General features: G+C 43.0%; 1 protein-coding gene across 4 annotated transcripts in view; it reads right to left on the reverse strand.

Annotated features, from left to right (window-relative positions):
- Positions 1–15,015, reverse strand: part of PCNX2 (pecanex 2) — a 160,505-nt gene that overhangs the window by 6,604 nt on the left and 138,886 nt on the right. For 3 of the 4 annotated variants that reach the window (XM_042795740.1, XM_042795739.1, XM_042795738.1), the window contains exons 28-32: positions 13,395–13,498; positions 5,326–5,470; positions 3,886–4,116; positions 3,267–3,541; positions 2,039–2,226 (exon numbers count right to left, since the gene is read on the reverse strand). In XM_042795740.1, coding sequence (XP_042651674.1) covers positions 2,039–2,226; positions 3,267–3,541; positions 3,886–4,116; positions 5,326–5,470; positions 13,395–13,498 — 943 coding nt within the window. The remainder of the gene's footprint in view (positions 1–2,038; positions 2,227–3,266; positions 3,542–3,885; positions 4,117–5,325; positions 5,471–13,394; positions 13,499–15,015) is intronic. The other variant, XM_042795741.1, reaches the window with a different exon arrangement.

A 15,015-nucleotide genomic window follows, 5' to 3' on the forward strand; every position in this document is an offset into this window, starting at 1 on the left:
TTAACCCTTAGTCATTTGTTTCACCGTTTATTTACCCTCACCATTAAAAATGTGCACTTGATATAAAATCTGAATTTGTTTAGCTTTGTTATATCCAAGTCTGCTTGAATCAGCTGTCTTTGGTCACCTTTTGCTGCCCAGGTAAGTACTTACAGACTACGATCAAAGCATCTGTTACTATATAAATTGTTTGAAAGCTCCTAATCTTTCACTGCAGCAGGACACATTTCCCAGATCTTTGATCATTTTTTGGCTCTTCTTTGAACTCCTTCCAAATTAAAAATGTCCTTCTTAAATTGGGGCACTAGGACTGTGCGTGGTAGGCCAACAGTGTCCTGAACCAAAGTCGGATTGACAGACATGCATTTCCCAGGCCAGCCTATTCATTCTGCTTTTTTAGCGACAGGAAGAGTAGAAATTCTTTCCCGGTCCTCTGGTATTGCCTCAGTGTCCCGATACTTACTGAAGATCAAACAGAACTTGCTTTTTAACCAGCTCTCTTAAAAACCTTCTTCAATGAGAGACATACGGATTTGCTCAATTAAGCACACAGCTTTGATAGCCACTCTTTCATGTTCTTTGTAGCTGTTAGGATGGAAGGAACTACTTCATGATCAGACCACAGAAATAAATCATCTGCAGTTGTCCCAATACAGACCAGACATTTCTTTTCCCATTCCTACGTTACTGGCCACTCTGCCTTTCTATACAGTGACGGATCGTGATCACTGTTAGGATTTCTTTTGTTTCTAATACCCTTTAAAAATAAACAGCCACAAACCCACTTTCATCTTTTTGTCCCTAATGGTGCTAGCAGGAAACTTCTCCTTGTTTAATTCTCTTATTAATGGTCTCTCAGGACTGAATACTGATTTGCATTTGCTATTTTCCATTTCCTTGCATTTGTTGTGCATTTCTTCATTTACCTCAAAGTCAGGTTGCTTTTCTTAACTGAGTGTGACCTCCTCTCGATCGTGGTTTTCTGGGCAACCAATACATTCTTTTAACCAACCCTCAATTAACTTTCCTTCTTGTATGGCATGCTCAGTATCATTATTTTACAATTAAGCTTGCCATTCTGATTACTGCAGTGTCAAGTTATGAGTGTGCACATGGGGATTCCTCTAATGCTGGACTCAATTAAAAGCAGCAGTTATTTTATTCTTACAGCATGATTTATATTCGGGGCAAGATTTTCTCCAGTCCTGTCCATTATCTTTAACGACAGGTCAAAATGATCTAACAGGAAACAAACAAGTGTGACACCCCTCTAGTTCTCTGCTTTAATTTATACAGTGATACCACACCTTACTGAAAGGTTGTGTTAAGTGGCTTTACATTACAAGTCCTGATCCCACAGTGATGGGTCTCACAGTGACCCACTGTCAAACTTCACGTGTATTTCCAATGTGAAGGCCAGTGGTTCTACCTCGTGAATGCAGGTGAAGTACTTTCAAATCCATAATTTGAGGAGGGCTCAGGTGTTAGTTGACAGAATGACTGACAACGTTTCATTTTCTCCTGATAACTGCTGCATAGACTTCAGAAATTATTTCCGATTTGTTTGTTCTCCACATGCGCTGATGAACAGCCAAACCAATTCCTCAAAGAAATCGTGGTGGTCCTTCCAAGATAATAAAGATTTTTGCATACTTTCACTGATGCTGTTCCCAGACAACAACAAGGACAGGTTCACTGTGGTACGGGCTCCCTGCGTCGCACGGGTAGGCTCCCTCCCATCTGCATTTCTCATTCTGGCATTGTTAGTGGCACCTCCTAGTTCAAAGGTTACAAAGAAAGGAGTTTGACAGTGGAACCCCTGATGAATCACATTTATCTTCTACTCTCCCAGTACATACCTGGAACAACATCAGGAAGCTGTCTCCTACATTTGCTTGGTCACTGGGAAAGACAAAGCTTTCTCTTTCTAAAATTAGTTTTCCACGGGATGTGAGCGTGCCCCAGAAGCATCTGCTTACACGGCCCCTCGGAAGACTACCAAAAAAGCCAAGTAAATTGTGAAGTAAATTGTGCATACCTGCACGCTGGACCCCTTGAGACGAAGCTTGCAACTGAGGGGTTCCATCTCTGGTGGGCTGGGAGCTACTGCTCTGGCTGGAATTGCCTGTGGAACGGCTGCTAGACGAAGACCCTCCTCCTCCTCCGCTATCCACCTCGTCAGCGTTGCCTCTCTCGTGGTGAGCGGCGTGGCAGTCCTTCCGCATCCTGTGTGCAGGGACACACGCGTGCTCGGCCATTGGTTATGTATGAAAATTTGTGCCACCGATATTAGGTGCCCTCGAAATGTGTAATTGTGCTCTCTCACACTGCTGCAGGCCTTCTGACGTTTTATGAGATAACAAAGGTGATGATGTGGTAAGCTTACTTGGAACAAAATCGTATATGACACAAACCAAATCCTCCCTTGTCTGTGTTAAGTGGCTTTGGAGCTCTGCAAGACCTGAGGACCCTTTATCTAATGTTGCAGCGGTCTCTAAAGATCAACTTTTGCATGAGGTAACCAAGTAGCAAAGCAGAGGAATGGGCCCGAGGGAGATCAGTGGGAATGAGCTGCATGGTGGGAAACTAGCATATTAAGCCACTAGATTTAATCTGGGAATTTTAGCATAGGTTTTAGCATGCAAGCTGGCTCCCATAGTCTCTGCATGGTCCCCTGCCTCTCCTCAGCCACAGTGGTGACAGGGCAGGTGGAGGGAATGAGACAAGAGCGAGTTACGGCTGTATGGAAAGTGCACGTAGGATTGAGAGATGGAATGTGTCAGATACCGGCCGTGCATACCTAGGGGGTGTCAGGCAGTTGTGGTGGATAGTAAGTACGTTTTCAGATGTGTTTTGGTCAAGAACAAGGACTTGGGGATGATCATCTATACTGCCAAAGCTTTGGAGCGTAACCCACCGTTACCCACCACCACATTTACTCATGTTCTAACATGTCACTGAGTTACAGAAAAGATACCCTTGTTTGCAAGGCATACAGAGTAAAATTCCCTGGAAAAAAGGAAACGTCTGTAGTATTAAGTGATTTGATAATGAATCTTGCTGAACATGTAGAAATATTTACTTAAAAGACATGAATGAGTTAATGAATTTGCTTTCTACTATATCTGTAAGGCTATTTTGTTATACTCTGAGTTATTGGCAGTTACTTCTTCACTCATAGATAACAGTATGGAATAACTCTCTTTTAACAGAAAATACAGTGGAACTGAGGCTGCATGGTCTGGATAGCCAAATTTGACACCTACCTTAACCATTTGGACCGGAACCACTTTTTAATGTTGTCCAAACTGACAGGTCCCCCCCAGATGTTCCTCAGTTGGCTGTGTGTCCCAAGGTACGAGGTGGTTAAAGGGGAAACGTACATTGGATATCCCAGTGGCTGATCGCATGAAGAATTAATTAAGTTCCGCAAGACCTGTTTATTGTTCTGGATGCTTCCTCTCTCTGGGTTACGATTGCGTAAGAAAATCAGTTCCTGCTGCTGCCCAGCCCAAAGCCCTCTGACGCACTCCTTGTTGACCTACGGGTAGGTTAGAAACATGTGGATCAGGTGAAAGCGTTTGCTACTCAAGATGCGGAACTACGCGATCTGGGTAGCACGGCGGTAGCTGTGTGCCCAAACACCTCCTGTCTCGGCAGCAACAGGTTTTATGAACCTGTGCAGCTACACCCCAGTAAAGCCTGGAATGTTACTTCAGATACACAAAGATACGGGCACAAAATGGAAGTCAGCTGAAGAGAGCTCTTTTAGCCTCCCATCCCTACTCCGATAACTACAGCCAACCTCTCCTCTGTGGCCAGAATACTCAATATTAGTTACCACGGCCCAAAATTACTGCAGTATTAGAAAGATGGTGTATGTACCTTGATAACCTTGAAGCTCAGGTAGCTTTTGTGGAGCATGATAACTTTATATTCATCTGCTCCTTCATCTACCACGTGCCTCAGGGTTAGCAGCTCCTCTCTGTTGGAGAGCACAGCACTGCGCCAGGCTGGGTCCCCTTCGTGGCAAATCACAACCTTTTCTTCAAAAGATTGGATTGCTTCATACAGAACGGCTGGGTCCTCATACTCATCTGGGCAGGTGAACTGGTCCTGGCAGTACAGGACAAAGTATTGGAAAAGTCAGGTATATTTGTGAAGACACAAACACCATTAACAATAACCCAAATCCTCTCTTTCAAACACTTGCTGACCCCCCAAGTGACTTGCCATTGGATGCAGCGTGTCTCTGGGGAGGTACAACAACTAATTTAACAGTAATATAGAAAGGTACGACTTTTGTTTTATTGTAACTTGTTCTGATCTCACGTCTCCACTGGACAAAGGCACTCAGAGAATGGCAGCTTATTCACTTTCTTTTTTATAAGGCAGGAAACCACAGGAGGCAGAGCTTTTGGGTAAGCTGGAGGGAGATTGGCATCACCTGGGGAGTTCCACAGTTCTTATGGAAATCCTTATTTTTATTCACGAAAAAACACCAACAAAAGCACAGGCTGGGAATACATCAGCAGATACCACAATATTGTGTTACTACACACAGCAACACGGCCAGTGATAACATGAATAAAATTATTGTGTCAAATTCTCAGATATTAATGCACAGCAGTTCCACTTCAGTTACACTCAGAGCTATTATAAATATCATGCATGATAAAAGCATATGATACTAAATCATAACACGGCAGAGCAAGAACAAAATCAACTCCAAGCTATACAGGGCTTGACCTGAAAAAATTGGAGCAACTTCAATGGAGACATGCCAGATTTTTACAACTGAAAACAGAACAGGGTCAGAAACAGCCTGACATAATCAAACAAACAGTCGTGACACTAACGCTTCAAACCACTCTCCTCTCAGCTGCGTCTCTTAACGTATGTGAGCGTTACATGTGAACTGCCATTCGTGAGAGGACTGGTAAATTAGCAATGAAGTTAGTCTAATCAATGTATTTCTTTTCAATCTAGAAACCACCTTTATAGTATCCACGCAAGTAAAACACGACGTGACCATCAGTTTTGTTTTGTTGAAAAATGCAGGGTCAAGCTCTGCAATAGGAATGGTTTCAAATGGGCAGCTACGGGGTACAGAAAAGAATATCAAGTGAATGCAAAATAAATAAATCCTAAGCTTTGACATTTTGGTTAAGGAAGTTTCTTAGAATAAGGCAACAGATACTCCGTTTCCCCTTATTTTTTCCGCCCCCCTGCCTCTTTTGGACAGTTTCTAAGGTTTCCTGTGTTTCCCTAAGAGAAATGATGCAGTAGTAAAAATTAAAAATAGAAATTAGAATAAGACCCTACCTGGTGTAGCTTCAGAGACATTCGGATTGCCGGGGCAACAACCGTATGCAATAGATCCATATCCGCAAAGACCCACTCGTCCTTCGCCGCTATCCGGAAGTCTCCTTTGAACAGCGCGTGGAGCCCATGGAGGAAGGAGTCCAAGCTGTAAGAAGACAGCAGCAGTCACTCCCAGGAGTCACCCCCCTCTCACCAAACCAGCCCCCGGCCCCTGGCTGAGCGGCGCAGCAACCGGTGCCCTCCGGCGCAGGGCGAGCTCCCGCCGAGGGGATAAAGCAGGGGTCACACTGCCCATCTCTAACGAAAAAACCCATTCCTCGGGGCGGGTGGTTCTCCTTCTGCTTGCACTGCAAACGACTGGCCATGGCGTGAGCATGGCACCTGGAATGAGGGATGTCCCAAGGACGGGTGGCCGGGACACAGGGTGCCTCAGGGTGCTGCTTCCCTGTGGCTCTGCCAAAGGGACCAGCCCAAAGAGTGCCAGCAGAAGCTGCCCCCTCCTTTGAAAGTTTATTGATTGGCCCCATTACCTGTTCTCCTTGCAAGGTAAAAATTAAAAAAAAAAAAAAAACAAACAACCCAAAGACAAACCAACAAACCAGCCGTAAATAACATTTTCAGCAAATCCGAGGCTTTTGTCATGAAACGCAAACCCAAACATGAACATTAAACCAGATGCACTAAGAAGAAGACTGAGTTTCAGGAACTGTTCAGCAAACCGTGTGAGAGCATGACTCTAATGACAGGCTTTTCATACTGAAACAATGAGCTCCAAAGCAAACGTGCACTGGGTTTCTCTTTTCTAATACAAGAAACTAGATGTAGCCAGTTCTGCCTGACCTTGGGTGGCGGTTTGCCTGGACCTGAGATTTAAGCAAGAAATAAAAGGTACAAAATCGAGTAGTAGTTAGAAAAGGGATGCACGAGGGCCTTGTGAAGGGAAGCGACCCAGGCATCAAGCTCCAACCTGCACCCCGAATCACGAGCTTCCCACGACGACACCACAGCCACTTGTGTAACGCTTACGCAGCAGGGCTGCTGCCCTAATGCTGCTCTGAAGAAGTGATCTCGAAACTGAGGAAAACAGAACCATCTGTTAAAAACAGGCATCTCTTGCAAACCCACAGGACGTGGTTTCATCTACCTGCCAAGATTTTGCTCACTCTTACAACAGCTGATTTTTCAGATTGTAAAGGCTCTGAGGAGAAGCTGCATTAAGATGTTGGTGGTTTTCATTAGCGCCCAGGCTTTCTCTAGGGAACGCATAATCTTTCCATATAATTGAGCTTTCTTAATTATTTTAGGAAAAGAAAAAAAAAAAAATATCTGTGAAATTTTTTCCCTTCTATGAGAAAGGGAGAAGAGAGATCGGGAGAGTGTTTGGCCTGCCTTCAGCCCAAACACATTCTAATTTTGCCCTTGGTGGGTAGCATGTTTTAGAAATTAAACTGGAAAGATATATGTGTTGTTACCAGAAAAACAGCTGGATACTGATTTTCTCCACAAAAGCACTGTGTAAGACAAATCAACTAATCAGTGGGACCAAGGCCAGTCAGGAAGGCAGGGCTGCTGTCGCTGCTGGGAACATGAAGAGTGCAGGGAAGCTCTTGTGAATTCTTAACTGATTTGCATTTATTAGTACTAAGTTACATATTAAAACATACCTACGTGAGACAGGCACTTACACTCAGATCTTCGAAACATTCAAGCATTGATTTCAATGGGAGTTATTATGGGTCTTCAAGGGGTGCGTCCTGAGCCCCACTGACTTCAATCATCTCCACAGTTTAGAAGATGGTAATATACCCAAATCTTGCTTTATAGCTAGGCAAGCCCTAGAATAAACCAGTTAGAGGGGGAAAAAAAAAATGGTGGGTGCAGCCAGCGTGGTGAAATATGTGCCCATCCTCTCTCTTGAAAAGGCCAAAAATGAGGAAGGGTCTTTTCACTCACCCACCCACTGGACAACACCCAGCATACACAGCTGAATCCTTGCCTGGAAAAAACACTTCTCTATCTAAATATTCTTCTCAGGATGAAACTGAAAAAAGCCACCCTGAACTCTGCACCCAATGATGATCTGTAGTATAGTTTTTCCCCACATAACACCCCCTGTATTTGCTCTGAAAACCTGTCTGGGACGAAGGGAGGAGTAGGCAGGAGAGAGAACTGGTTTTTACATCATCAAAGGCTCTCAGAGCCAAATCTGAACACCAGAGCAGACAGTGAGTTTGCATCCACATCAAAGTGTCTCACGTGCTGCACAGGCTGCTGTGAACAGCAGTATCTGGTGAAAGCAAGGCCAGGACTAGGACAGGTATGCAAACTACAGCTGAGCATCAGCAGAGGGAAGCACGTACAGCTCTCGTGCTTAGTTAGGGAAGACTAATCCATTTCTCATCCCTCTGCATAATAAGTTCTCTAACAAGTGTTTTTAAGGATAAATATGACTTCTACAAGGAGCAAAGCAGTGGTGTCAGTAGTTGTGAGAGGCTGAGAGTCAATTATTTTATATATTGTATTTTCCACCAGAGAGGCCTGGAGGAGGTTGCTGTATTCACAAAACCATGGACATCTTTTATTCTCCTGCCAATCGTAATGCAGCTTTTGGGTACATTCTGCCTATAATGTGACACTACCTCAAGCCATTACTTCTGTAACAGGCAGCCCTTAATCCACATGAGATACAGTAGTTGTTATTCTTCCCATTGTTATGCTCTCTCCTGAAGACTCTTATGAGATTATAAGGAAGCTGTAAAGCCAACAGCTTTGATCTCAGGCCTGGCTCAAGGTTGTTGCTGCTTTCTTGGCCCAGTTTTAACATACCTCAGTTAGTAATCTGCTGTAGTTACAGGCGTGTTCAAAATATTTTAAAAACTGGTTAAGGTAAATTCACATGCCAAAGAAACAACATTAATCAGGAGAGACATAACTCCTATTTTTGGCAGCGTTTCTAATCCTCTGAGCTAAGAACCTGAAAAGCTGCTGTCACAACTGTGAGCTATTTTAGAACAAGACTAGTAGGTGTGTGGGAACCGTCCTCCCCTCGAACGTGCAGAAAGGAGGGGATTAAGTAGCACCACAAATACCAGAGGGAGGGCAACGGAGCCAAAGCAAATACTCCCTCCTACTGCACTCCTTACGTTGCTCCAACAGCTGAAACTAAGAGCATTTGATGCAAGCCTGAATAGAGTACGGAAGAAGACTAATGAGCTGGTGAATACATCTGTGTCTATTTTGCACAACAAAACCCATCCTCTGCACTTTATAGACCTTTCCCAATGGTAACTGTAGATCCATTTCAAGAATAAAGAAACAGGCATGCCTGTGAGCTGGTAACGACCCGAATGTCGTAGCTCACCTGAACGAAATACCGTCAACGGTAGCCCTTCTAAATTTGATATTTTAGACAACAGTGGTTGTGAGCCGAGCCCAACTTTCCTCCCCTGCTCCTGCCCTGCTTGGCCCCGGGAGACACAAAGCTGCACCGGCTGCCGGCACCCCTACCAGCCGCGCCGCGGCACCGCGTCCCGTGCCCCCACCTCCTTCCCCTCAGGTGCCGGGCAGTGCAACCTGGCGCCCAGGAGGGAAGGGGCAAGCGGGGCCAGCTGCTTCCCCCGCCTCAGCGTGGGCAGCGGCTCCTCCAGGCAGAGCTGTTCGGGGGGGGTGACCCACGCTGAGTGACACCCCCCCCCGAGGGAGCTGAGGGGACCCGAGCATCCAGGCTTGGTAGTGTTGGAAGTATCTGATGAGAGATGCTTTATTAAGAGATTTTTATGGTTTTCCAAACTTGAAAGGTATACTAAACATTTATGTATCAGTAGGTCTAGTGGCTGAACGGGATTATTAAGTAATTCTTTGCAAATGCACATCTAAACATATCACTCGTATTTGAATAAATGAATGGTAATGTCACATCGTTCTTCAAATTGCATTTTGTGCAGGATGCTTCCTAATGACAGTTTAAAAGAGCAATTTGATTTGCATAGCAATGTTCTGCCTTCTTAATGAATGCATTTATTGTGTAATCTAGTGTTAATGTTGGGTTTCTACTGACATTTACATGAACAGGTACACTGAACAATTATTTACATACATTATATAAGAGCATTTCAAATCCTGGTTTACACAGTGACATTTACTGATTAATAGATTAGACAAAATCATGTGTACATGAGTGCAAATTGATAGTTTATATACACAATGTAAACTTGAATCTCAGTTCTGTAGTGCACAGGCTCAGTGTAACGTTACCTTTGGATTACTATTTCTGTGCAGCAGTTGGATGACTATCACTCCTCGAGACACAGCAAGGGCCAGACTTAGTCTGGAGGAAGTCTCCTACCACCTGCACGGCTACCCCAGAGAACAAAACATGGACCACAGGGCACAGGTTCTTGGCTAGTTTGCTCACGTTGGGACATATATGAAACTGTTCATAGAAATAATTGTGAGGAGGAAAAGACTACAGTGCCTCTCTGGCCGTTACATCTCAAACTCATCACAAAACCTCCAGGAATGTTGTACACAAGATGCTTCGCAGTCAGAATTAATAGCAAGTCCTCATATGACAGGATTTGACTTGCTGATATAGCAAGTCATTTCTAAGTGCCTATTGGAGTAATCTAAATAATCTAAATTTTTGTGATCCCACACTTGAGTGTGACAGAGCATGTGTTAGGAGCCCTGATCTCTTACCAAGTGAGCCAGCTCCAACAGCCGCTCACGCAGCACAACCCCTCACACACACGGCTGGCTGTGGGGCTGTCTGTTCTGCCACCACCTCTGCAGAAAAAACATCTTCAGCACCAGTAGGCTCCAAGAGCCCCCCAAAATACCCTGGCACCTCTTCAAGGAAAAGGACAGTGAAGCATCACCTAGAGGAATGACTCCTCCAACTTCCGAGGACCTTCAGTACTCCTCCCCCATCTGACTGAATGCAGACCTGCAGCAGCCCCGGGGCCAGGACCAGCAATAACGTCCTAAACCACCCCCCCACCACTGGAAGAGCTTCTGCATCACCACCAAACACAGAGAGAGGGGAGGGAGATCCACCTGCAGGGCCCAGACCTGGGGCACATCTGCTGGCCTCCGCAGCGTTGCGGGTGTGGGGCAGAGCCTCCTTGCCCCTGGCACGCCGCCCTATAGCCGTGCTCCCATCGGAGCCTCGCCCACCGACAGCTGCTTTGTGTTCAAGGAAGTTTTGAAGATCCGTGTGGAGCAGTGAACACAGTAAGTACGGTAAGAACTTCCCTCTGTGCCCAAGGAAATGTATTTGGGGGATTTTTGCTGATAAAGGTCTTGATGCCAGGGGATGGCATACCCATCTGGCTCCTTAGTTAACTTCTACTGAAGTATTTTTGTCAATTAAAATAAATATATAGATTATTTAAGACAAGAATAAACGTATTTCACCAAGCTAAAGTCATGTTTTGCCGCTGTAGCAATTTATAACTTGAGTTGTGCTACTCAGATTTACTTTTTCGCCCCAAATCTTTCTGACAGTTGAAATGTATTAAAGGTAATTTAACCAGGTGGGTAAGTGACACAGTTTTTCCACAGTGAAACTTTTCTAGGGAACGCTTTTGTGAAGTAGCACTGAAAAAGATACTGACAGAAGCTTCCACTTAATCCCTTTTATGTCACAAAACACATTTTAAAAATATAGTGATTGAATACTGCCCTAGAGCACTTGCTTAATAAAAAGAAAACCAGGATGTAATTAAAGATATAGGATTATATAGAATAGATTCAGAAAAACAGGGATAAAGCTGTGCACTGCATACAACTACTGGATTTTTTGCCTTTCTACAGACCTTCTCTCCCCAAGAAAAGTATTTTTAAAGCATGGAGTGTCCGCTCACCAAAAGAGGAACTAACTTGTTTGACTGGTAATTTTTCAGATTTTGAAAAGATATAGTATAGCTGACTCCTGCAATTATTATTATTATTGAAATCTGTACAAAAGACTTAAAAAATAATTATCCTCAACATTCATACATTCCATGTTAAGCTTTAGAAAGTCTCTGATAATATTATCTCTTTGCAGTAGCTAATAACTATGTAAGCCAATACAAATAGGTGACATTGTTACTGTATTTGTACCAGTGCCAAAAACACTGTAATGAAGATTTTAAGATCTGGCAGAAAGTACCTGCAACATGATGACAGTTTTAGGAAGCTTTTGTGGTATTTTTAGATGCATTTCTAATCTCACTGTGACATATCTATTGCAAGCCCAGATCAAAATCACTTTAATCTTTTCTCAAAAAAAAAAAAAAAAATCATAACTGCACATCAACTTTTCTATCATGTCCCCAAACTCCAAAATTTGAAACATGAAAAAAAATGGGGCAATTTTAGAAGTATCAATGACTTACTAAACATCACACTAATTTGAGTGCATAGAAATGAAGGAAGAGGAAATTCAACTCAGAAGAAAACTACTGCAGGAAGGGAATGTGCAAAGACCAGTAGAAAAGAGATGACAAATGCCACTTTAGAAAGCAGAAAGAAGCAGCACAGCAAGAAATAAGCCGTGTGGGCCACAAACATTTTGTGTGACTGACTGAAAGAGGAAGACATAAAACCAAGCATTACAAACGTCTCAACAGATAACAAAGCTAGAATGAATATTTAAAAGGACGTTTTTTTGTTATAACACAAAATGCATTCAGAATCACACATGCTGTCTTTGTTTGCTTGTTAGTAAGACAAATCCTCTCTAAGGAGCAGGTTGATAGAGGGCTAGCTAGCTTTGCTCAGGGTTTTGTGCCAATATAGCAAGGTCACTTAGAAACTGTATTTACTCAACTTCTCTACTGTTACTGAACTGCTGTGAACACAGGGAGTTCAAATGCATCTAATAAAAATCTAAAATTAGGTGAGAAATTAGACTTTATTAAAATAAAGATTATTTCGTTAATAAAATGCCTTATCTAAGTAACAGTGTAAACGGTACTTTATAAAGCTCAAACAACTCAGAACTCCTGGTGAAAATGGAAAAATCCCTAATGAAAACCTAAGATGAAGAGCATACTCAGAAACAGGGTTAACCCAGCATATTTTAATTAACCAGACTTTCTAGGAAGAGTGTTGGAGAATGGCTAAGGGAAAAGGGACATGGATCTAGAGATCCTCTTTGCGACGAGAGTCTCTTTTAAGTTAGCATGAGTAGGCCTCCGTCAGCAAGAGTGAACAACAGCAAGAGTGAATCCCGTGGGAAAGTACTGACTAAGGTTTTGAGATGAAACATTCTCTATCTCGTCAAGGTTGGGAAACATTCCTTGTTCTTCTTTAATCAGTGGAGGATGGAGAAATGAGCATTCTTTGTTTCTCCTAAACTAACTTATCTGGGTTTTTCTCAGGGCTTGGGCCAACAAGCCCTGGCACAGCTTGCTTCTATTTTATCCAATCAATGATCGACTAGTAGGCATAATTAGTAGGAGGATTATAAAAGGCTGTAACGAAAATCAATAAATTGAAGCATGCTGTATCACTCATATTGAGTCGGCTGCATTCTTCCTCCTAGGTCAGGTCCTCGAAGCTCGCCCAGCCCGGCAGAAGAGGTGTTTTGAATGAATGAAAGAATGAGTAAGGTAGACTGAGAACAGACAAAGCTGTGGTCTCACGAGATGTGAGGTTCTCCCTCCTTCAGTCACCAGAACGAAGTGGCACAATGAACAAGAACACAGCCCTGAGGAACCCAGGACCCTTATGGATTTATTATTATTTAGCTAACTAGATCAGATGACTTAGCAGTTTCTTGCTCTTCTGGAGGAAGCCAGCACTCCAGTAGCCAGGCCAGGCATGAGTGAACACAAGCAATAACCACTGGTACCCAATTCTTTCAATGCAAAATTTGCTTTGCCCTATGGAGTAAAGACTGGTATTAGTCATTTACCAGCTACCAAAGTAAAAGGTGTCTGGGAATGGCAGAAAACAAATTATTTTATGGAGGGAAGAGACTTTTCACCTTGATCTAATCTTCTGTCGAGATTCCACACTGAGTGAAAAAACACAAACAGGTCTTTGCTTTAAGATGAGGAAAAAGGATTCCTAAAAATTACCTGATGGCCATATTGTGAGCTGCAGTTCCCAAAGCTCTTCTACCCAGTATACACAAGGCAAAGGAAAGTGTCACTAGAGGTGAATCCTCATCGCTGTCCAGGTGCTACAAAGTTTAAAACCAGCGTGTTATTCTAAATGCAAATACCATCTTTAAAAGCACTGAAATACTATAAATGGTAACATTCATAAAATTTGCATGTAGCTGGACCTACACACAAAAACATTCTTTGCAACTAAACAGAACAAGAAGGAAGATCATCGTCATCAGAGGCTTTCTGCAAAATGCAAGCTTATTTTGCCCACTGGCTAGAAACAGAGTATTTCAATCTTGGGTGGCAAGATCCCAAGGGAAGGGACCTTTGGTGGTGGTGGTGGGGTTGTTTTTGTTTGATGTTTTGGGTTTTTTTGCTTTTTTTTTCCAGATCTGACATTCTAAAACAGAGCAGAATCCTTACTGCTGAGAGACACTGCAACTGGAGGCAGCCAAACACGTTTTCATCCAACACAGTGCCTATGAAATGCCACCACAGATTCCAGAAGAATCTGTCTGGAAAAGTTTGGAGGAACACACTTTTAGTGAATAACAATATTCATCTAAGTTGTATACCATTGATAACACTGACCTCATGTTTTAACAAGCAGTCAGTACATTTCATTTACATTTACTTGCTCAGAAGAGTTTCTTTACTGACTTTTTTTGCAAAGAAAACTTTCCTACCAAGCAGGAAGAAAAAACTGAAACAACCTCTCCTGAATGTGAATCCTTAGGAGGATACAGACTATTATTTCAGTCCGTGCAATGAGTGATTTCTTACAGCTCTCTTTGACTGTAAAACTGAAACCAATTATAATGGAGAATGTAGCTCCTTCTATAAAATACACTGATTCCCAGGGCTATGTGTACAGTAAAGCTTTTTCTACATCTCATGTCCTGCATGAACTTCACTTCTATATAGTCAATGAATTACAAAAACAGAAGTAAAAGATGTAAAAAAAATGCATAAATAAGTGTGTGTGAACACTGGTGCAGTCATTCGTTTGTCTTTTTAAGTCTAACTGGTAAGTTTCAAGTCTACTGGGCATCCCTAAACCTTTTATTCTATTTGAAAGTCTCAGCCACATAACAAGTGAAAAAGCATCATTTAACAGTGGCTTTCCCTGCACTGTGCAATTCTTTGTGTGTCAGAACTTGGGAGCTGAGAGATGAAGATGGGAAAGAAAGGAGGTGAAGTATTTCCAGTAGACGGAGCCGGTGGAGAAGGCTCAGAGGACAGTTCATTGAAAACAGCATCAATGCAGTGATGTGCAGAGGGACTGGTGGAATAGTATTCAGGGTTAGAGACATGAGAAGGAACCGAAGCAGAGGAGGAACATTAAGATTCAGCACTGTTATGTCAGCTAAGGTCAGTGGTAGCAAATGGGATGCGCACTCAGCGACCCTGAATGAAAAATGCACAAATAACAGTGCATGGTGGCCAGGAAATACACACTTCTCATTTGTTACCACTATCAGCAATAATCAGAAAACTAAATCAAAGGAATATGCATGTTTGAAACTGTATTCTCTCCCTCTGGACTATTTTGAGTATTCCATGGAAATACAGTAGTGCATTTCCGACA

Source organism: Tyto alba, unplaced genomic scaffold (genome assembly GCF_018691265.1).
Source record: "Tyto alba isolate M040663 unplaced genomic scaffold, T.alba_DEE_v4.0 Super-Scaffold_22, whole genome shotgun sequence".
Taxonomy (NCBI): Eukaryota; Metazoa; Chordata; class Aves; order Strigiformes; family Tytonidae; genus Tyto; species Tyto alba.